This window comes from Odocoileus virginianus, chromosome 4 (genome assembly GCF_023699985.2).
Source record: "Odocoileus virginianus isolate 20LAN1187 ecotype Illinois chromosome 4, Ovbor_1.2, whole genome shotgun sequence".
NCBI classification, from domain to species: domain Eukaryota; kingdom Metazoa; phylum Chordata; class Mammalia; order Artiodactyla; family Cervidae; genus Odocoileus; species Odocoileus virginianus.
Window position 1 is genome coordinate 80,164,583 of NC_069677.1, and position 22,578 is coordinate 80,187,160.

Here is a 22,578-nt window from a genome sequence, read left to right on the forward strand (position 1 = left end):
GCTCTGTGGCATGTGGGATCTTCCCTGGACCAGGGATCGAACCCGTGTCGCCTGCATTGGCAGACAGATTCTTAACCACTGGACCACCATAGAACTCTTTTATAACCCATTTTACAGAGGAGACTCAGGGGACCCCGGGGGTGATGGCTGGTCCCAAGTTCGTGGACTCATCACACGCCCAGTGTCAGCCTGGGAGGGCAGAGGGCCCCACAGTTCCCTGGCCAAGGAAGCAAAAGTGAGCCAGGGCGTGCCCAGCTGCTTGGGCTGGCGGGAACATGGAACACACATGTGTGCCCCTGGGCTGGCATGTGTGAGCTCACCATGCATGGCTGCAGATGCTTCCCATCTGCTGTCCACCTTCTGCCCACACCCTCCTGCCCTATGCCACCCCGCTGGCCAGGCTCACGTGGCTGACCCTAAACACAGACCCACTCTATGCTTCTGCCTCCTCCTGCCTTGTAGGTGACTCTCCTGGCAACACAACCCAGGCCCCTGGCCCAGAACAGCCCCCGACCCCAACAGGAGCTGGAGCTACCTCTGGGCAGGGGGCCCTCCCTGCCTCCCAGGGCGTGTCCCCACGGCTGAACCTCACTGGGGCGGTCAGGGTGCTCTGCGAGATCGAGAAGGTGGCCCTTGTCATCCAGAGGCGCTTCCTGCAGCAGGAGGGCATCCCCGAGTCCTCGCTCTACCTGGGGCAGCCGTCCTGCAATGTCAGCGACCGAAACAGCACACACGTGACCCTGGCAGCCGCGTGGAACGAGTGCGGCACCGCCCTGCAGAGCGTGAGGCTGGGGAGAAGGCTCCGGGCGTCTGGATCGCGGGGTGGGGAGGGTCAGCATCCAGCCTGGGGCACTGGGAAGAAGCTGCACCCCGAGGTCTCTGACTCGGAGTGCGGGACCGAGCCAGGGGTTGGAACAGGGTGGAGTTCTCATGGGGGAACAGGTGCGAAGTCAGCGTTTATAAAATCCTCCCGGTGATTTGGATGCACAGGCCAGAAGGAGAGGTAGTGAGGGAGAAAAAGGGGCAGGAAAGCCGGGAGCCTGTGTGTACATGTATGTTCACGTGTGCATGTGTATGAGAAGGTGTCTGTGTACACGTGTACTTGTATATGACAATGTGCATGCATGCATATATATGAGAACGTGTCTGTGTGCGTGTCTGTGTGCGTCTCTTGTGCAGAGAGGGGGTCTTGGCCTCCCCCCGCCACCGACTCCTGGGGTGACTCTGGGCCAGGCTCCCAGGCCCCCATCCGCATCTCTGGTTTGCAGCATCCCCATATGATGCGCTGACGGCTCCAGGTCCTGAGTCTCTGAAGGCTGTCTCTAGGTCACGGTTACACTCCTGCTTCCCCCCATCCCCACATTTGGCCCCTGAGCAGGAGGGCTCTGCTTTCAGGGCCACACCAGGCAGTCAGCCAGCACCGGGACTCAGGGAGAAGGCGCAGCCCCAAGCAGGTTGTCCTTGGAGAAACGTTTGATCCTGGCATGGAGTGAGGGCCATCGCCCAGTAAAGCCAGGTGGGGCCAGGCCAGCACTCAGCCCAGCACCCAGCTTGTGCCCCAGGGTGGGGAGAGGCCTCTTCAGGGAGCCTGTGAAAGGAGGCTGAAATGGTCCCAACAGATGTATGGAGGGGACCATGCCTGTGGCCGGGGACAAGTGGTGGTGGCCGATGAGGGAGGCCAGGAGCTTACATGATACAGGGTACATAAGTGGCTCTGGCCAGTGGGACAGGCTGGGCTCTGGGTGGGAGGGCTGCACCAAGGGGAAGGGTCCCCTTTTGGAGGTAGGCTGGGGAGGGTCTCAGAGGGTAGTCCTTACCAGGGAAACTGCTGGGTTAACTGCGCTGCTGGGTGGGGAGGGCCCTGAGGGTCTTTGGCTTCATTTCCTGGAATAGGGGTGGGGAGGGTACTAGGACCTGCTGGCTGGGTGTTTTAGCTCCCTCATCAGCACCGGGCTGGGTATTATTAGAAAGAAAGAAAGTGAAGTCGTTCAGTTGTGTCCAACTCTTTGCAACCCCATGGACTGTAGCCTACCAGGCTCCTCCGTCCATGGAATTTTCCAGGCAAGAGTACTGGAGTGGGTTGACATTTCCTTCTCCAGGGGATCTTCCTGACCCCGGAATTGAACCTGGGTCTCCTGCATTGCAGGCAGATGCTTTACCCTCTGAGCCACCAAGGAAGTCCCTGGGTGTTATTATCCATCTTTAATCAATGGGACCTGGAAGTTCACCAAGGTCTAAGGGGTAGGTCAAGGTCAAGGTTGCCTGGCCTCCGAGGACCCTGTAGCCTCTGTGACTCTGCAGCTCCAAGGGTCTCAATGGCACAGGGTGGGACCCTCAGAGGCTCTGGCTGGAGCCCTGGGTGAGCTCCCTCGTGGGGCAGGGGAGCCTGGGCACAGGCTGGCCTGAGCGTGCTGATGACCCCAAGTCTAGGGCACAGGGAGGCAGCACCTCGGGCTGAAAGGGTCAGAATCGGTGTTGTGCTGAGCAGGAGGCCCGGACATGACCCCGGGCCTGAGTAGGAAAGGCTGGGGGAGGGGAGGATGGAGGCCTGGTGCACACAGCTCAGGGTGCCAGCCCGCCTGGATGCCAGACCCCGGGCCGAGGGCGGGCCAGGCAGCTGGAGGGCAGCGGGGACCTGTGGGCCTGGCTGCCCCTTGAGGGGGTCCTCAGACCCACAGACAGCGTCCCTGGGTTGAAGGACCAGTTAGGATGTTTCTGGTGACCACAGCCTTCCTCAGTCCCCCTCCGATCCTCTAACCAGTACAACCAGAAAACAACCAGGGTTATGGTTCTCTTTCTTAAAGATCCCTAAGATTCTCACCAGCAGGTGGGAGCACAGAGAGTGGGGCGAAGCTGCTGACGGGGTTCTCGGGGCCGCTTTGGTGCGGGGCCTGTAGAACCAGGGGGAAGATACTTCAGGCAGGAGGAGCCCTGGGCTCCCCCGTGGGGGAGTTGTCGCCGCCTACACGACTGGAGGGCAGACAGGGGCCCAGAGACAAGGAGAAGGCTGCAGTTTTCAGCTCTCCTGCTTGCTTGTTTTTCCCAGCTGGACAAACACCTGGTTTAGCAATTAAATTCAGTAAGACTCGGAGCCCATTCAGAGCAAGAGGAAATTCACGTCTTATGAGTCATATCCAAGCCCTGGAAGCCACAGGAGCTCTTATGTGTTTTGAAATTTGTCAAAAACTAAGATTCCCCAGAAGGCTTACTTATACAAATATAACAGAGCATATGCTGTTAGTGGGTTCTGCCTCCTCTTCTTTTATTTTTGGTTAAATTTTATTGACTTCCTAGTTTTTAATAAAAGTGAAATTTAGGGTCTCACTTCTGGAGTTTGATTCACTCTATACAGATAATTTAGATCTGACTAGGAAGAGATGGGGCTTCCCCGGCATCTCAGTGGTAAAGAACCCGCTTGCCAGTGCAGGAGACAAAACATGTGGATTTGATCCCTGGGTCGGGAAGATCCTCTGGAAGAAGAAATGGCAACCCACTCCAGTATCCTTGCCTGGAAAATCCCCTGGACAGAGGAGACTGGCAGGCTACAGTCCACGGCGTCTTAAAGAGTTGGGCACAACTGAGTGGCTGACCACAGCACAGCACAGCCCTGGAAGAGATAGAAACAAGCCCATGCCCCAAAGATTTCCTGGAGTTCAGAATCACCTTCACAATTTGTATAAAATTCTTACAGTGATGGAAGGACACTGCCCAGGTTTTCTGAGGCAGTTTTCAAAGTGAGTCAAGGCATAGGACGTCCACCTCTGGGAGGGCACATATTTTAGATTCATTGTCTTTAATAAAGCTCATCCAAGATGTGACTTCATGGCTTTGTAAAACCAGATGTGCTCAATGAGATTCTGCTTCTGAACTGAAAAAACACAGAACTTATAAACATCACGCACATCATTCAAAAACATGGAAAGATGAACATGCGTGAGGGCTTCATAGATCAGTCGTGTCTGACTCTTTGTGAGCCCATGGACTGTAGCCCACCAGTCTCCTCTGTCCATGGAATTGGCCTGGCTAGAATACTGGAGTGGGTTGCCATTTCCTTTTCCAGGGAATCTTCCTGACCCAGGGATTGAACCCACATCTTCTCTGTCTCCTGCATAGGCAGGAGGACTCTTACCACAGCTCCACTTGGGAAACCTGGAGATATGAACACACTTTATTTTAAAAAGCAATCACAGGAGATAGGTAGAAATTCAAAGACATTTAAATGTTTTCATTTTGAGTCATTCACTTAAGAACCTGTGTGACTTTGTTTCCAGAATCTAATGCATCTGGAGTGTCTACCAAGGAAAATGAACTCTAAAAATTATGATGATTTTCACTCTAATTTCCGTGTTTGTATAATAACCTAGAGAGACCAATACTATCCAAGGGCTAAAGATTCTTTAAAAACAATGTTTTCTTCCAATTGTATTGAGAGATGACTGGCATACAGCACTGTAGAAGTTTAAGGTATATAACAAAATGACTAGGGATTACCCTGGTGGCTCAGACGGTAAGGAATCTGCCTGCAATGCAGGAGACCCAGGTTTGATCCCTGGGTCAGAAGGATCCCCATGGAGGAGGAAATGGCAACCCACTCCTGTATTCTTGCCTGGGAAATCCCACGGACAGAGGAGCCGGATGGGCTACAGTCCATGGGGTCACAAAGAGTCAGATGTGACTGAGCACATAAACACACACACACACACACACACACACACACACACAGGCCTACATACATCATGAAATACTTATCACAATAAGTGTAGTGAACATCCATCATCTCATATAGATACAAAATTAAAAATAGAAAAAATTATTTTTCCTTGGGATAAGAGCTCTGAGGATTTACTCTCTAACAATTTCCATGTATAAAGTGCAGCAGGGCTAATTATATGTATTATGTTGTGATACACATGAGGTATGATACATCTTACCACTCTAGTACTTATTCATCTTTTAACTGCAGGTGTGTAATTTTCGATCACCCTCATCCAATTCCCCATCTCTCACTCCTGCCTCTGGTAACCACAAATCTGATCTCTTTTTCTGTGTTTGTTTGTTTCTTTTTGCAGTATAATTGATCTATAATAATGTGTTAGTATCTGTTGCAACGAAGTAATTCAATATTTCTATGCATTTCAAAATGATCACCATATAAGTCTAGTTCTGATATGTCACCATACAAAGATATTAACTAGCTATTGACTATATTCCCCACACTGTACATTTCACACCATGACTCATTCATTTTGTAGCTGGAAGTTTGAATCTCTTACTCTCCTTCACCTATTTCTCTCATCCTCCCTCCCTTCCTCCTGGCAACCACTCTTTGTTCTCTGTATCTATAATTATTTCTATTTGGTTATGTTTGTTTGTTTCGTATTTTAGATTCCACACACAAGGGATAACATGCAGTATTTGCCTTTTCCTGTCTGACTTATTTCCTTTAGCATAATACCCTCTAGGTCTATCCATGTTGTCACAAATGGCAAAATTCCATTCTTTTTTTATGGCTCAGTAGTATTCCATTATGTATATTGTTGTTCAACTGTCCTGTCATGACTGACTCTTTGTGATTCCTTGGATAGCAGCACACAAGGCCTTCCTGTCCCTCACCATCTCCCAGAGTTTGCCCAAGTCCATGTCCATTGCATCATTGATGCCATCCAGCCATCTCATCCTCTGATGCCCTCTTCTCCTCCTGCCCTCAATCTTTTCCAGCATCAGGGACTTTTCCAGTGAGCTGGTTGATCACATCAGGTAACCAAAATACTGGAGCTTCAACTTCAGTATCAGTCCTTCCAATGAGTATTCAGGGTTGATTTCCTTTAAGGTTGACAGGTTGGATCTCCTTGCTGTCCAAGGGACTCATAGGAGTATTCTCCAGCCCCACAGTTCAAAGATATCAATTCTTTGGCACTCTGCCTTCTTTACAGTCTAGCTCTCACAACTGTACGTGACCACTGGGGAGACCATAGCCTTGACTATATGGACCTTTGTCGCAAAGTAATGTTTCTGCTTTTCAACACACTGTCTAGGTTTGTCATAGCTTTCCTGCCAGGAAGCAATTATCTTCTGATTTCATGGCTGCAGTCACCATCTGCAGTGATTTTAGAGCCCAAGAAGAGGAAATCTGTCACTGCTTCCAGCTTTTCCCCTTCTATTTGCCATGAAGTGATGGGGCTGGATGCCATGATCTTAGTTTTTTTAATATTTATTTTTAGGCCAGCTTTTTCACTCTTCTCCTTCACCTTCATCAAGATTCTTTAGTTTCTGTTTGCTTTCTGCCATTAAAGTGGTATCATCTGCTTATCTGAGGTTGTTGATGTTTCTCCCGCCTATCTTGATTCCAGCTTATACCTCACCCAGCCCAGCATTTCTCATGATGTGCTCAGCATATAGATTAAATAAACAGGGTGACAGCAGACAACCCTGTGGTACTCCTTTCTCAATCCTGAACCAGGCAGTTGTTCCATACAGGGTTCTAACTGTTGCTTTTTGACCCATATACAGGTTTCTCAGGAGACAGCTAAGATGGTCTGGTATTTCCATCTCTTTAAGAGCTTTCCACAGTTTATTATGATCCACAAAGTCAAAGGCTCTAGTGTAGTTGATGAAACAGAGGTAGATGTTTTTCTGGAATTCCCTTGCTTTCTCTATGATCCAGTGAAAATTGGCAATTTGATCTCTGGTTCCTGTGCCTTTTTAAAAACTCATTCTGTACATCTTAAAGTACTTGATTTGCATAATGCTGAAGACTAGCATGCAAGTTCTTAGGCACGACCTTACTAGCATGGGTTCAGTTCAGTTCAGTCTCTCAGTCGTGTCTGACTCTTTGTGACCCCAACTAGCATGGGAAATGAATGCAATTGTCTAATGCTCAGCCCATTCTTTAGTACTACCCTTCTTGGGAATTGGGATGAGGATTGACGTTTTCCAGTCCTGTGGCCACTACTGGGTCTTCCAGATTTGCTGACATATTGAGTGCAACATTTTGATAGCATCATCTTTTAGGGTTATTCAGATCCTGTGCCCATTTTTAAATTGGGTTTGTTTTTTTGATGTTGAGTTGTATGAGTTGTTTGTGTGTCTTAGATATTAACCCCTTATCAGATATGTGGTGGGTTAGTTGCTAAATTGTGTCTGATTCTGGCAATCCCACGGACTGCAGCCCACCAGATTCCTCTGTTCATGGGATTTTTCAGGCAAGAATACTGGAATGGGTTGACATTTCCTTCTCCAGGGGATCTTCCTGACCCCGGAATTGAACCTGGGTCTCCTGCATTGCGGGCAGATTCTTTACCAACTGAGCCACCATGTATCACTTGCAAATATCTTCTCCCATTCAGTAGGTTGCCTTGTTTTGTTGATAGTTTTGTTCATTATGTAAGTTTTTAGTTTATGTAGTCCCATTTGTTTACTGTTGCTTTTGTTTCTGTTTCCTGAGGAGACATATCAGAAAATACTAATAAGACCAGTTTCAAAGAGCACACGGCCTATGTTTTCTTCTACAAGTTTTATGGTTTCAGGTCTTACATTTAAGTCTGTATCCATTTTGAACTTATTTTTTTGCATGGCATGAGAGTTAACTGGTTTGATTCTTTGGCTTGTAACTGTCTAGTTTTCCCAAAACAATTTTTCAGAAAAGTTGACTTATCTACATTGTATATTCTCATAGATTAATTTTCCAAGTAAGTGTAGGTTAACTCCTGGGCTCTCTATTCTCTCCTATAGATCTATGTGTTTGTTTAGGTGCCAGTACCATGCTATTTTAATTACTGTAGCTTTGTAGTATAGTCTAAAGTCAGGAAGTATGATACTTCCAATTTTGTTGTTCTTTCTAAAGATTGTTTTGGTTACTTGGGGTCTTTATGTTTCCATACAAATTTTAGAATTTTTTGTTCTAGTTCTGTGAAAAATGCCATTGGTTATTTTGATAAGGATTGCATTGAATCCGTAGATTGCTCTGGTAGAATGGTCATTTTAACAATATTAATTCTTCCAGTCCATTCACATAGTATATCTATCCATCTATTTGTGTTGGTCTCCAGTTTCTTTTATCAGTATCTTACAGTTTTCTGAGTACAAGTATTTTACCTCCTTAGTTAAATTTATTCCTAGGTTTTTAATTTTATTTTTTGATGTAATTGTAAATGAGATTGTTTTCTCTTTCTGACAGCTTATTAGTTAGTTTGATAGCTCCTGTTAGTGTACAGAAATGCAGCAGATTTCTATATATTAATTATGTTTTTGCAACTTTACTGATTTCATTGATGAGATGTTTTTGGTGATGTCTTTAGGATTTGGGGGCTTCCCTGATAGCTCAATTGGTAAAGAATCTGCCTGCAATGCAGGAGATCCCAGTTCATTTCCTGGGTTGGGAAGATCCTCTGGAGAAGGGAAAGGCTACCCACTCCAGTATTCTGGCCTGGAGAATTCCATGGACTGCATAGTCCATAGGGGTCACAAAAAGTCCGGCATGAGTGACTTTCACTTTAGGATTTTCTATGTATAGCCTCATGTCATCTGCAAAGGGTGACAGTTTTACTTCTCTCTTTCCAATTTGGATTCCTTCTATTTTTTCCTCGTCTAATTGCTGTGACTAGGACTTCAATACTATGCTGAATAGGAGTGGTGACAGTGAGCATTGTTGTTTTGTTCCTGATCTTAGAGGAAATGCTCTCAGCTTTGAGTGTGATGTTAAAGAGCTGAAGATTCTTTGATGTAAACAACTTTGCCAGTTTGTCCAGGTCTGTCTAATATGCCCATAAGTTAAACATACTCATTCTATAATTTATTATAAAATAGCAAGCAAGGAGTAGATGCAGTAGCTGTAGAAGGAAAGATAATTTAAAATGTCCTCCTGTTCAGGGACTTTCCGATCATCAGAGAGCAGACGATTCCCTTCCTACTCCTCTAAGCTTCATCCTGCAGATGAAGTTTTGTTTTCAGACCCACTCAAGTTAAGGCTTAATCGTCCACTGGGTTTCTCGTCAGTTAGAGGCACAGGTCACATTAGCGCTGGTAATCTCAGAATCTCTATTTTCAGCAAATGCTCCACTGGCAACCTTATCAGGATTAGACCGTTTGTCATATGGTTCATCCTCTGCTTTGCTCTATTGTCCTTCAAGCAGTCCAATAATATTTACTTTACTTAACTGTGTATTTCATACCAACTCTAATTCCAACTTCTTCATTGGCATAATTTTCAGCCACGCTTCTTGTTTCCTCTTCACACAAAATTTCCCTTGTCTAGTTCTAAACTGTTAAGGTTGGTGACCTTAACAGAAGCAGAACAAGGCCCACTGCTGGCCGTGGTGCACGGTAAGTTTTACAACCATAGGTTACTCAGGCTGTTCCTGCTTGGTCCTGGGCTCCGTCCTTCTAGTGATACCTTTGAAGGCATCAATAGGGGGTATTGGTCTTGGGGAGGCCACTGCCATGACAATCAAACCCCAAGCCACTACAACTAAAGCAACTCAAACAGATAATTACAACTTCAGGCATTTTGTCAAACAAAAGACTTTGCCTTCAGTATAACGATGGCAATTTTCACAGAAATTCTTATCTCCTCCTGCAATGTTCTCCACTAAATCAAGTGATGAAACTGCCCATCTCAGGGTTTTCATCTCTGTTTTGACTCTGGAGAAATTTCAGAACTCTCTTTGATGTTAGCAAGCCTATCTCCTTGTATTGGTACACAACTGCCTGAAAATCTTTTTTTCCTGCTAAACATTTACATTCGGAGCAGCCAGTCCTTAATACCAGCTGACCGAGGGGTCATTTCTCTAGCTTGAAACCGATTTGCTTTGCATTTCTGTTTATGGGCTTAACCTCGTTAATGCTACAGGCATCACAGTGTTCCCTGGAGACTCGGGTCCTCAGGCGTGAACTGCATTATCACCTCACCTCCCCCAGTCCTCTTCCAGATCACACTCATTTTCTTTAGGTTGCCCTCTGGATCTTTTGGTTCTGTGTTATTCTCCGCAGAATTACAGTGCAGTGTTCCGAGTCGCAGACTTTAACTGATTTATTTTAACTTGATTTCTTCGGTGAGGGCGCTACACTCGCATTTTCAGAAATGCCCTTGAGGATTATTTGGGCAGGAGCCTGATCTGTTGTTTGGGGTATAGATCTAGTTTGTCTCTGGCTCTCTTTTAAAGCAGAAAAGGAGCACAGGAAATAGGCTAACCCAGTGTCCCAGTGTTAAGTTCGCTGCTTTGTACTGGGGAAAAGTTGTCAGCGTTTTCACACTTGGAGGGGGTAAACTTTAAACAGCCTCTGCACCCAGAGCCGTGGTCGGCAGCCACGTTGGGTGCCGACTAGGACCCGGGAGCTCACTCACTTCCCATTTGTTCTCAGAACATGACCACTACGGTGGTGAGGACCACGCTGAGGAACGACGTGTCCCCAGAGGGCATCATCCACCACATGAAGATCGAGAGCCCCATCCACTGTGCCTTCCAGAATGACCTCCTGACCTCATCCGGCTACACGCCCGAGTGGGGGTGAGTGCAGAGGTCTCTCCCCTACTCCCTGGGGCTCACGCTCCTCCCAGCACCTTCACCTGGGGGTTTCTTTAGGGCTTCAGTCACTTGAGGACCCTTCTGAGAGACTGAACATACAAATGGATACTGGCCAGGACTTGATTAACTGCCAGTTTCCCTAGATTTGTCCCCTTTTCCAGTTTGAACCAACCAGAGAAAGTCAGGTCTGCTCCCCTAGCCAGTCACATAGGATGCCATCAGGGTACCCCTGAGCTCCCCTTTCCCCTATGAAACTCACCCCCCGCCCCCATCTGCCTTCAGGTCTCCACCAAGCTCTAGTGACCGGGGCTGGCCCCAGCTCCCGCCAGCTTGGGGAAAAAAAATAGCCTTTCTCTGCGTGTTCTCACTGGATGGTCTTTTATTTTCACCCTTCTCTGGAGTTGCATTTTGGGGAGGAATGGGGAATAAGTGGGTCAAAGAAGCAGACCCTTGCAAACACTCCCTCTTGCAGGGTTTACACCATCATTGAGGACCTCCATGGCGCTGGAAGTTTTGTCACTGAAATGCAGTTATTTATTGGAGACTCTCCGATTCCTCAAAATTACAGCGTGTCTGCCAGCGATGACGTTAAGATCGAAGTAGGGCTCTATAAACAGAAAAGCAACCTGAAGGTGGTCCTGACCGAGTGCTGGGCCACGCCATCCAGCAACGCCAGGGACCCGGTCATGTTTGGCTTCATTAACAACAGGTGAGGACTCAGGGGCCCCTGGGCACCTTCCCCCTGCCATGTAGTCTGATTGTTGTTGTTGTTCAGTTGCTCAGCCATGTCTGACTCTGCAACCCCATGAACTGCAACATGGCAGGCTCCTCTGTCCTTCACCATCTCCCAGAATTTGCTCAAACTCATGTCCGCTGAGTCAGTGATGCCATCCAAACATCTCATCCTCTGTCACCCCCTTCTCCTTCTGCCCTCAATCTTTCCTAGCATCAATGTGTTTTCCAATGAGTTGGCTCTTCACATCAGGTGGCCAAAGTATTGGAACTTCAGCTTCAGCATCAGTCCTTCCAATGAATATTCAGGGTTGATTTCCTTTAGGGTTGACTGGTTTGATCTCCTTGCAGTCAAAGGGACTCCCAAGAGAATTCCCAGACACAAGTGGATGCAGACCTGGGTTTAGGCAGTGCCCTCAGAATACCCTCCTGTTGGGAACTGGAGACCTAGCCATCCTTGCCTACTTGGAGACTTGTGGGCATGCTCCAGCTGCACTCAGGTGCAATGTAAGGAAATTCATCTGGCAACAAAAACAGGAGGGCCACTTTAGAACTAATGAGTCACCTTGTCTCTTCCCAGCTGCCCCATCCCCAATACACACACGAACGTGATCGAGAATGGCAATTCCAACAAGGCCCGGTTTAAGCTGAAAATCTTTTCCTTCATCAACAACTCCATAGTCTATTTGCACTGCAAACTCCGCATCTGCATGGAATCCCCTGGAGCCACGTGCAAAATAGTAGGTGTTTTGCTATTCTAAACCTCTGGACTCAGGCTCTATGCTATGAGGAGGGAGGCTCCAGGATCAGAAGCCCAGGGTTTGAGCAGCTCTGGGACCTGGCTTCACAGAGGAAGGGCTGGGCCCCACAGAACTGGCTTTTAAAAGGCATGAAATGAGGTCTTGATGGTGGACAGCCTTGGGTGGAAGACCGATGTTCCTGGGTTGTTCACTCGAGCCCTTCCTGGGGCCATACCCTTCCATTGGCCGTCACATCAGACCTTCCTTCTCATAGAGCTGTAGTGCTTCTCTTCAAGGTTATCAAACACATATTTAGGTGTAAAAATGTTTTAATTTGAAATTCTTTTTAGCAAGTCGATGGAACGCTACTGAATCCTTGCCATTGTGCTGTTTAATCTTTTTTTTTTCTTTCCTGTTCAGCATTTATGCTGGGATTATGAATAACTTTACAGTCTCATTTCCTCAGACCTTTGCAACTGAGGTGTGCTTTGCATTTCTGGGTTGGAGAGTGATGCTTTGTCCACAGACAAGTAGGTGCAGTGACTGTCACAGGTCGCCTGTGGCAGAGGATGGCATGGAGGGCTCTGTTGGTCTCTGGGTCAGCTAGTGGCTGTCTCTTTTTCTTTTGGGGGACACGCTTGTTCCTGTGCTCCTCAAGGAAGTTGGGTGGTTTTCCAGGGTGATCAGCGGCAGGGCATCGTCTGAATGCACAGGAGAAAAAGCCCAGGGGCTCCTGGTTTTGTTGTTACTTTTTCTCAAACAGAAGATCTTCTGGAACAGCAGGAGGAAAGGAGCGCAGACTCCCAGTGCTTGGCTGTGGAGGGACCCTGACCTGCATCGGCCCCTTAGAAACACGAAGGGGGGTTTATTATTGATTTATTTGGCTGCGCTGGGTCTCAGTTGTGGCGCACGGGATCTTTAGTTGTGGCGTGTGAACTCTTAGTTGGGGCACGTGGGATCTAGTTTCCTGACCAGGGATCAAACCCGGGCCCCCTGCATTGGGAGCGTGGAATGGTCTTAGTCGTTGAACCACCATGGAGGTTCCAACACTAAGGGTGTTAATGGCCATGACGGCCTCGGTAAGGAGCTGCCAGTTCTCAGATTCTCTATAATATGGGCTGCACGTATTTCTTCCCAACTTCCTTTGGGATAGGTGTTTATTGTCTTCCCAGGGCTGCTGTAGCAAAGTGTGTGTGTGTGCACACCTGCGTGTGAAGTTGCTTCAGTTGTGTCCAATTCTTTGTGACTCTACGGACTCTAGCCCACTAGACTCCTTTGTCCATGGGATTTCCCAGGCAAGAATACCGGAGTGGGTTGCCATACCCTCCTCCAGGTGATCCTCCCACCCCAGGGATCAAATCCACATCTTTTGCATCTCTTGCATTGGCAGGAGGGTTCTTTACCATTTACATCACCTGGGAAGCCCTGCTGTAACAAAGTACCATAGGCTTAAATAGCAGAAATGTCTCCTCACACAGCTCTGGAAGCTGGAAGTCCAAGATCGAGGTGTCGGCCAGGTTATTCCTCCTGAGGCTGTGGGGAGAATCTGTTGAGGTCTGGCTCTCTGGCTGGTCAGTGCCACCTTCTCCCTATGTCTTCACACATCTTCCCTCTGTGCGTGCCTGTGTCTGTGTGCAAATGCCCCCTGTTTACAAGGACACACTCACACTGGGTTAGGGTCCACCCTAACGGCCTCATCTTACCTGAATCCTCTGCAAAGACTTTATTTCCACATAGGGTCACATCCACAGGTACTGGGGTTAGGACTGTAACATCTTTGGGGGGGGGGCGCAGTGCACTCCATCACAGGTATATAGTAAGTAGATTCTATGTCACTAGTAGATTCTATGTCACTGAAACTTTTGTAAGGCAAAGGCTTGAAAAGGAGCAAGTGTCTACAGCAGGCTGGGAAGAACACAAAGGTGACTTTGAGATGAGGCCAGAGCTAGTAACTGGAGACAGCTCAGGGGGCTACATCCCACTTCCTCCAACCCGCCTGCTGCCTCGTCCTCCCCTCATCCCGCTGGGCATCCATCCTGGCACAGCCCTTTGGTCCAAGTGATCTGGCCTCCCCAACATCCTTCCCCACTGACTGAACTCATTCATCGTGACTTGACGTTTCTAGCAGGAAAGAGCATGTGCGAATCAGTGTACTATCCCTGACAGTGGGTACCTTTCTCATAACCACTGTTCAACTAATGTGAACACCTTTTTCCTATGAAAACAACAGAACTGTGATGACTTTCGGTCACTGAGAAGCAGCGAGCCATCCGTGATGCACCAGATGTCCTGGGGACCCCTGATTCGGTCTGAAGGTGAGCAGGTGACTCGGGTTAGACAACTAAACCTGGGTATTGATTCAGAAGCTGCTAGCTGTCCCCAAATATCTGTTCTTCCCTCCTTCAATGGTAATAGAACCCTTAGTTTTTAGGGGACAGGTGGCTGCCAGGAAAAACTATAGTTCCCAGCCAACCTCACAGCAAGAGTGGCTGCATGAGTGAACTCTGGTTAATATGATGCAAAAGGGAGTGTCAAGTGCCCTCCTTATAAACACCTGGTACACACCCAGCTGCCTGACATGCAGGGGAGGCGGCTGTAGCCAGCCACCATCTGGGGCCATGAGGATCATTCAGACAGGAGCTGAAACGAGCTGGTGCCCCAGGACACCCTGGGGCGAAGCTGCGGAGCCGGGCTTGAGCTCTGACCTCCTATTTTTATGCCAGAAAGAAAGAAACTTCCATTTTCTTTGTATCGCTATTTTGGGGTTTTCTGTTTCTTGCAGTTAAACCTTATCCTAGTTGATTTTCCCTTTTTATTTTGTTTCTTCCTAATCTGGATGGGCTTCTTTGTCTCTCTATTTTCTTGTTCAAGAACTTCTGGGTTCTGGAGGCAGGGTGTAAACCAAGACAGGAATCCTGACCCAAGCTTGGGGAGGCAAGTTTTTGGCCAGTGATATTCAGCTGCTGGTTCTCATCCAGAACATTTCAGAGATTTAAAAGATCACAGGTCCCCAGCCAGACCCCACGCCTGTCCACTCAGGGTCTCCCGAGCTGGACTCCAGGCCCTGGTGTTTGCATTGGTCCTTGGGCGATCACTGGCCTGGGTCCTGGGACAATGCTTTTCCTTCCATCTTCATTGTCTTAAACTGCGGAGAGCTGGTTGATCTGGGGCTCTAATATGAAAGAACATATATGTGAATTACATTCACTAAGAATCATAAACTGAGTGGTTAAAGTAACAGAAAATACTCCTGAAATCTGGAGACACAAATCCAAGATCACATAATGGGTGGGGCTGGCTCCTTCCAAAGTCTCTGAGGGCCTCTGTTCCAGGCCTGGCTCCCAGCCTCTGCAGGTCCTCTAGGTCCTGCTGGGTGACCTGGCCATGGCCACCTCCCTCCAGCCTCTGCCTCTGTTATCACGTGGCTTCTCCTGAACGCCTCTGTCCTCTTACGGGGACACTGATCATTGAATTAGGGGCCTCTCCCACTTCAGTATAACTTCTTAACTAATGATGTCTGCAAAGAACCTATTTCCAAATAAGGTCACATTCTGAGGCACCCAACACACATTTTTTTGAGGATTGTGCTTCAACATGTAACACTGTTTGCTGGCCTTTTAAAGGAAGAATCCACCCGGGCAATCCCTGAATCTGTGCTGCCAACAGATCATCTGTCAGTATCATACTTCTTGCACTTAATTTTTGGAAATCGTCCACGGTCATTTGCTTTTCCAGAGAACATAAGTTCTCAGTCACTAGAGTTTGTGTGTGTGTGTGTGTGTGTGTAAGAAGAAGTTGAGAAAGTTTGAGGTTAATATCCTGTAGGCTCCCGAAATGAACCAGAGGGAAGGGTCTGGAACAATTGTGGAGGAGGCTCAGAAGTGAGAAGCCTGGGGGTCCCCGGATGGTGGCTGAGCTCAGCCTCTGGAAGGGGCCTGGGTTCTAGGCCCCCAGCTCCTGGGTTTTTGCACACCTCCATCACTACCCCTCACTGAGATGTGTCCCCTTCACAGGGGCAGTGACAGGTCAGTGCCTTTGCAGAAGGAGTGGTCATGTACCTCACACCAAGATGTCATCACTGCCCTGTGTGTGGCTGCGCACACTTCTGGGGGAGGACCCATGTCTTTTAATTGTCTCATCCATCAGGGCTGACATGTGGATGCTATGTTTAAGGAGACATTCCCACTGATGGTGTGGGTCTTGTTGCAACGCAGGCTCCCTCTCTATTTGGAAGCATCTCTCCTGAACCAGTCACCATTCCTGGACCCTGATAACCAGTGGACAGTACTGGCCTGTGGACTCCACTCAGAGGTTCTCTGAGTCTGTGGCTGGTTAAGAGCACTTGACTGTAGGGAACAGAAACCCAGCTGGAGAGGCAGCAACCAAACCAGGTTCACTTGTCTCTGGAGCTGGCAGTCTGGGCCTGCGGCCTGACTCCATGGGGCCAACCATGGGGGGCCTCTTCTGCTTTTCTGCTGTGGCATCCTCAAGGGAGATAGTGCCCCCCTACGGTGACAAGTTGGCCCCTGACATGAGATGCAGGAGGAGGGGGTATTCATGGTACCATCCACTGGAGGCTGGATTTAAGGGCCAGCTGCGAATGAATTGTTAGGAAGTTGGTGACCCAGAGTCTTGGGGCCTCAGGTTCCTTAGAAGGTTGCAGGTGCTCCAGCAGTCATTCCCAGTATCCTCATCCCAGTGTGGCCTGCCCTCTGAAGGACAGGGTTGCCTGGTTTCCAGCTGACCCATCATAAAGGCAGTCTGAAGGGAGCCTCTTCTAAGCCATCGTTGACCACTTTGTTGTAAATGCCTGAGCTGTGACTGGGGGACCCAGAGCAGCAGGTACTTCAGGCCATAGCCCCAGAAATGGGAAACAAGATTTCAAGTGTTCCTTGTTGCCCAGGAAGGCTTTCCTACCCAGACCTTTCTGATAAACTCCTGTAATAAGATTGAGATAAAATTTACCTAATATAAAGTTAACTTTTAAAATAAACTATTGGGTAGAATTTAGCACATGCACAGTGTGGTAGGACCATTACCTTTCTCTAGTTTCAAAACATATTCATCCCCCAAAGCAGTTCCAAGCTCACAGAGAGTGAACCCCCAGCCCCAACCCCACCCCTGAAACCATGAGGTCGGCTTCCTGACTCGTTTCCCTAGAAACAGGATCACATGACTACTTGTGGTCCTTGGCAACGGTACCTGTCACTCAGCTCAGTGGATGTTTTCAAGGCTCATCTGCGTCCCACGTAACGTGTGGCAGAACCTCCTCCCTTTTATGGCTGAATGCCATTCCTCTGGGTGATGGACCACATTTGTTTGTTCATTCACCCTTTGATGGATTCGGGTCTGTTTCTCCTTTCTGCTGCTGTGAACCTGCATATATGAGTATTTATTTGCATCCCTGTTTTCAGCAGTTTGGGGTCCAGACTCCCATGTGCTTTCTTGCCCCCGAGTCTGGGGAAGGCCGGCTCCCTGGTGCTGAGTTGCATGTGGGTACAGGCAACGTGTCTCTGTGCTGAGTCTGCTGAGCTCTCTGTCCCCATCTGCACTGCCTGTGGCTCCCACGTGGCCTCCTCTTCTTGGCCAGTGACCATCCAGAGGGTGAGGAGGAGGAGCTCTCCCCTCTGCTGTGCTCTCCTGGGCTTGAGGCACCTGCCCTGGCACCTCTGGGAGCCCCCGGGTTCACGGACACATGGAGCGGCTGCCACGGGACAGTCTGCTCCATCACGGGCTCTGACATGAGTCCTCCATCTCGGGGCGATGCTGGGGCCAGCCGGGACCTGGCCCCGCTGCGTGGGTGGAACTCCCACCCGCACCATCTCACTCCTGAAGGTGTTACCCAGCCCAAGCTCGCTCCATTCACTCCACGATAGGCCAATAAATCTGAGAGACAGGGGGTTAAGATAAGCGACTTTATTCAGGCAGCCCGCTGACTGAGAAGATGGCAGGCTTGTGCCTCAAAATAACCATCTTGTCAGGGTCTGGGTGCCAGGTTCCTTTATAGAGTCAGAGAGAAAGAAGCAAGGAGGAACTAAAGTCAGAAGGCAGAACAGAGAGGGAGAGGCAGTGGAGAAGTAAAGTGAAAGGGTCTTCAGTCTTGTAAAACATCTCCAAGGGAATGGCCAAACTTTGGAAGGGGTATGCTAATCACTTCTATTCACAGGTGGGTCAGTTCAGTCGCTCAGATTTGTCCTACTCTTTGCTACCCCATGGACTGCAGCACGCCAGGCTTACCTGTCCATCACCAACTCCTGGAGCTTCCTCAAACTCATGTCCATTGAGTCAGTGATGCGTTCCAACCATCTCATCCTCTGTCGTCCCCTTCTTCTCCTGCCTTCAATCTTTCCCAGCATCAGGGTCTTTTCCAATGAGTCAGGTATTCAGATCAGGTGGCTAAAGCATTGGAGTTTCAGCTTCAACATCAGTCCTTCCAATGAACATCCAGGACTGATCTCCTTTAGGATGGACTGGTTGGATCTCCTTGTAGTCCAAGGGACTCTCAAGAGTCTTCTCCAACACCACAGTTCAAAAGCATCAATTCTTCAGTGCTCAGCTTTCTTTATAGTCCAACTCTCACATCCATACATGACCACTGGAAAAACCATAGCCTTGACTAGATGGACCTTTGTGGATGCCTTTGCTTTTTAATATGCTCTCTAGGTTGGTCATAGCTTTTCTTCCAAGAAGCAAGCATCTTTTAATTTCATGGCTGCAGTCACCATCTGCTGTGATTTTGGAGACCCCCCCCCCCAAATAAAGTCTCTGTTTCCACTGATTTCCCATCTATTTGCTATGATGTAATGGGACCAGATACCATGATCTTTGTTTTCTGAATGCTGAGTTTTAAGCCAACTTTTTCACTCTCCTCTTTCACTTTTATCAAGAGGCTCTTTGTTCTTCTTCACTTTCTGCTGTAAGGGTGGTGTCATCTGCGTATCTGAGGTTATTGATATTTCTCCCGGCAATCTTGACTCCAGCTTGTGCTTCATCCAGCCTGGCATTTCACATGATGTACTCTGCATGTGGGTAGGGTCCGATTATCTATGAGCTGAGCAAAGGCACTCTAGCTTACAGACAGGCAAAGGGACAGAGTCCCCTGAGGCTGACCGTTGTGTATGATTGTAATAACAATCAAAAGCAATGAAAAGCAAGTTAAAGAAACAGTTCCAACATGGAGTCAGAACTGCCTTCTTTTGTGTAAACACAGGGTCACCTCTGGCGGCAGGGCCAGGCCTGGGAGCCGGCTACCTGGTCCTCATTGTGGGGGCCGCCTGCGCCTCGGTGGCTGGGGCAGCTGCCCTCCTCGTCCGGCATTACCAGAGAATGACTGGAAAATACGACTTCAAAGCCGGGTCGGACAACTTCAGCTACCAGACGTTCCACGAGTAAGGAGCCTGGCTGCCCCGCAGGTGGGTGACAAGCAAGACCCTCTGACATGCGAGTCCTGCCTTTGCCACTGATGGTGACCACACAGCGTGTCCAGGGGTTTTGGCTACGGGTAGATTTGTGGGTGTTGGTGTATCATGCCTGCAATACTGTGTGATTTTTAATGAGAAATATATATTTGGTCTTCGTCCACTGTTCCTGGTACACGTGTGTGTGCTCACTTGCTAAGTCATGTCCGACTCTTTTGTGACCCCATGGACTATAGCCCACCAGGCTCCTCTGTCCGTGGGATTCTCTGGGCAAGAATACTGGAGTGGGTTGCCATGCCCTCCTCCAGGGGAACTTCCTGACCCAGGGATCAAACCCACATCTCTTATGTCTTCTGCATTGGCAAGCAGGTTCTTTACCACTAGTGCCACCTGGGAAGCCCAACTTCAGCTCAACTTTCCTCTAGCATTAAAGACAACAGCCGCCTTGGCCGGGTGCCTTCTCATCTGATTTGGGACCCTCAAGGCGTGGTCATGAAGACCCTTCCATTTACTGACCCTGCTCCATACTGTCCTCATTGGGGGTACAGACACATGGACATGCTCTGCTAGCCCATGTCCCCTTCTTCCATCCCCACGTTTAGCCTGTCATTCTTTCGAGATAACAGACCTTCAGCACAATTCAGTCCTACAGTGTGGTAGACCCGGGATTCATTCCTTCAATGAAGACAGTGGGCTCAGAGAGCTCAGGTCAATCACCTGGATCACACAGCAGAGCCTGGGTTACTTCTCCATGAGGCAGCATCTCTTTCTGGTCAACTTCATTGCGGCCAGAGAAATTGTCTCCTGGAGACACTGGGAGTGTGATGTCCTCCCCTGATCTCACCTGGTCTCAGCCCCCATCAAGCTGAGAGCCCTTGTGAGTCCAGGCCCTGGAGCCCTAACATCCCCATGGGAAGGACTGGGCCCGGGGCCCATGACCACCCTGCATAGAATTACAAGGACATTCCAGTTTCTTACTTCAGATATAAAATAAGAATGACAACAAGGAGGCCAATACTTTTCCTGGAGCATTTCCAAAGAAATCTGGTGAGTTGACCACGGAGGCTGGCCCCTCCTCAAAATTAAGACACGGAGGGAAAATTGGCCCCTGGTCTTTTCTTACGCTCCTGGGACTTCTGTCTTCCAAAGTATATAAGGAAGAAATCGGTAACTAGTTCTCAAGTTCTTGCAAAAATCTACTCTTTGGAAAACATCAAACAAACATCCCCAAGGTTGACACCTGGCAGAGCCCCAGTGGGCGAGGAGCCGTGCCCGGGTGGGTGGTCCACAAATAGTGCAGACGCACGAAGTCCCCAGGGTGTGGCCGTCTGGCTCAGGTGTGTGCACCCATCACACCTGCTTGCTTCCCTGAGGGAGTGGCCCTCACCCAGACCAGGTTCCCATACTCCCTGGGAGTCCCTGCCCTTTTATTGGGCCCAGCCTGGCATTGTTCAGCGACCACAGATGTCGTGTCCTTAGGATTGGCAGTAACTCTCTACTCACCCTCCCAGGGTTTCCAGCAGAAACCTTGCTTTTCCTGGGACAGACTGACCCAGATGATCTTCCCATGCAGGCAGCTGTGCTCAAGTTCCAGTCTTCACTCGAGCCTTGATGGGAGCTTGTTTTGTCCTACATCCAGGCTTCGATGAGCCCTAGAGATGGAGAACGCACAGACTACACCTACCCCCAGAAGGCCCGTCCTCCATGTGGGTCCCAGCCAAGCAGCAGTGCCAGGAGGGTGGAGAAGCATGCAGGAGCCTGGACGCCAGGAGCCCCAGACACACGGATTTTCAAACCAAGCTCCAATAAACAGCTCTGCCATCACCCAATCACCGCCACCACCCAGAGCACCCAGCCCTGTTACCACCCCAAGTGGTCCAAGCCCCTGTCTTGGCTTTGCTCACTATTGACACCTATCACCTACCACCCAACCACCCATCCATCCTTGTGCCCCTCTGTTAAATACATAATATTTCACTTTCTCAAAAATGTTTGACATCACTTGAAATCCTATTTTTAAAAATAGGTCAGTCATAAAAAAAATACTACTAATGTGATTTTTAGTAGACACATATATCTTTTGAATTTAGTCCTACATTATTACCAAGATATTGTTTCTATTTACACAGCAGTGACTCAGAAGGCATTCTATTAATATGAAAAATTTTATAGCAAGTAGGAAAATATTATATACATATATAATAAATAAAATAAAATAGGGAGAGATATATATAGATACATAATAGAGATATATATAGATATATATACTTTTCCCAAGCATTTTCACAGATACTAAAATAAATAATTTACCTGGGGGTGAGGCACTATTTGCCCATTGCATAATGGGTAACCATAAAATGAATGGGTGTGTTATTTACATAAGTTTACAAAATGAGCTCATGAGGAAATAGGTTTAGAAACTAAGTTTTAGTTTAGAATTTTCTTCATTGCACCATGCTAAGAGATAATGCTTCTTACTTTACTTGAAGTACATGGAGTTGCATTTGATACCTAACACCTCAGAGTATAGTGTTTTCCCTTGATGAACTTAGAATTAGAACATGGTCTTAGTTTTTAATTCATGGGGTTAATTTTATTGAATGTTTTTAATTCATAGGATTAATTGTATTGGATGTAATTAACACGGGACATTAGGGAAATGGGAGTATTTTGATTTATTGAAAATCTCAGAGTCAGGATAGAATTGCAATATGTGATACCATGGATAGCGATTCTGAGCGAATGGAATAAATTGCTACGACACTGAAAGAGGCCCGTGCTGGCTGCTCTGTCTGGTTTCATCCACCTCACAAGCTCACTCAGCGTCCGCAAGGGCTGGCACGGTGCTGTGTCTCATGGAGACCAGGAGCCCGTCTCTGGCTCTTCCTGAGCTGTGTCCACTTGTTCTGACATCAGCTCAGGACCTCTCACTGACCTTTCTTGAGGAAGAGACAGTTAGTGTTCGGTAAACCCAGGCTTGAGACCTGTGACTGTGTGGATCTTAGGTAAAGTGGTTGATGTGGACTTTAGAACTCCATGTTTAAAACTTCATCCACAGTGTTCATGTAATCTCAGTAACCACTGTGTCCATTCGCTAGTGTTTTCTGTAATAATGGAACTTTGGTCACCCCCTTTATCCTTCCACTGCCCTAGTCCCTTCTTCGA

At 48.2% G+C, this 22,578-nt stretch overlaps 1 protein-coding gene and 1 pseudogene across 1 annotated transcript in view; one reads left to right on the plus strand and one right to left on the minus strand.

Moving 5' to 3' along the window:
• Window positions 1-22,182, plus strand: part of UMODL1 (uromodulin like 1) — a 77,767-nt gene extending 55,585 nt beyond the window's left edge. Inside the window, exons 16-22 of the mRNA XM_070466810.1 lie at window positions 463-782; window positions 10,360-10,505; window positions 10,996-11,232; window positions 11,836-11,995; window positions 14,226-14,310; window positions 19,206-19,407; window positions 21,053-22,182. Coding sequence (XP_070322911.1) covers window positions 463-782; window positions 10,360-10,505; window positions 10,996-11,232; window positions 11,836-11,995; window positions 14,226-14,310; window positions 19,206-19,387 — 1,130 coding nt within the window. The 3' untranslated portion in view covers window positions 19,388-19,407; window positions 21,053-22,182. The remainder of the gene's footprint in view (window positions 1-462; window positions 783-10,359; window positions 10,506-10,995; window positions 11,233-11,835; window positions 11,996-14,225; window positions 14,311-19,205; window positions 19,408-21,052) is intronic.
• On the minus strand, window positions 8,785-10,349 carry LOC139034700 (ubiquitin carboxyl-terminal hydrolase 1 pseudogene; annotated as a pseudogene).
• Window positions 22,183-22,578: the final 396 nt, after the last annotated feature.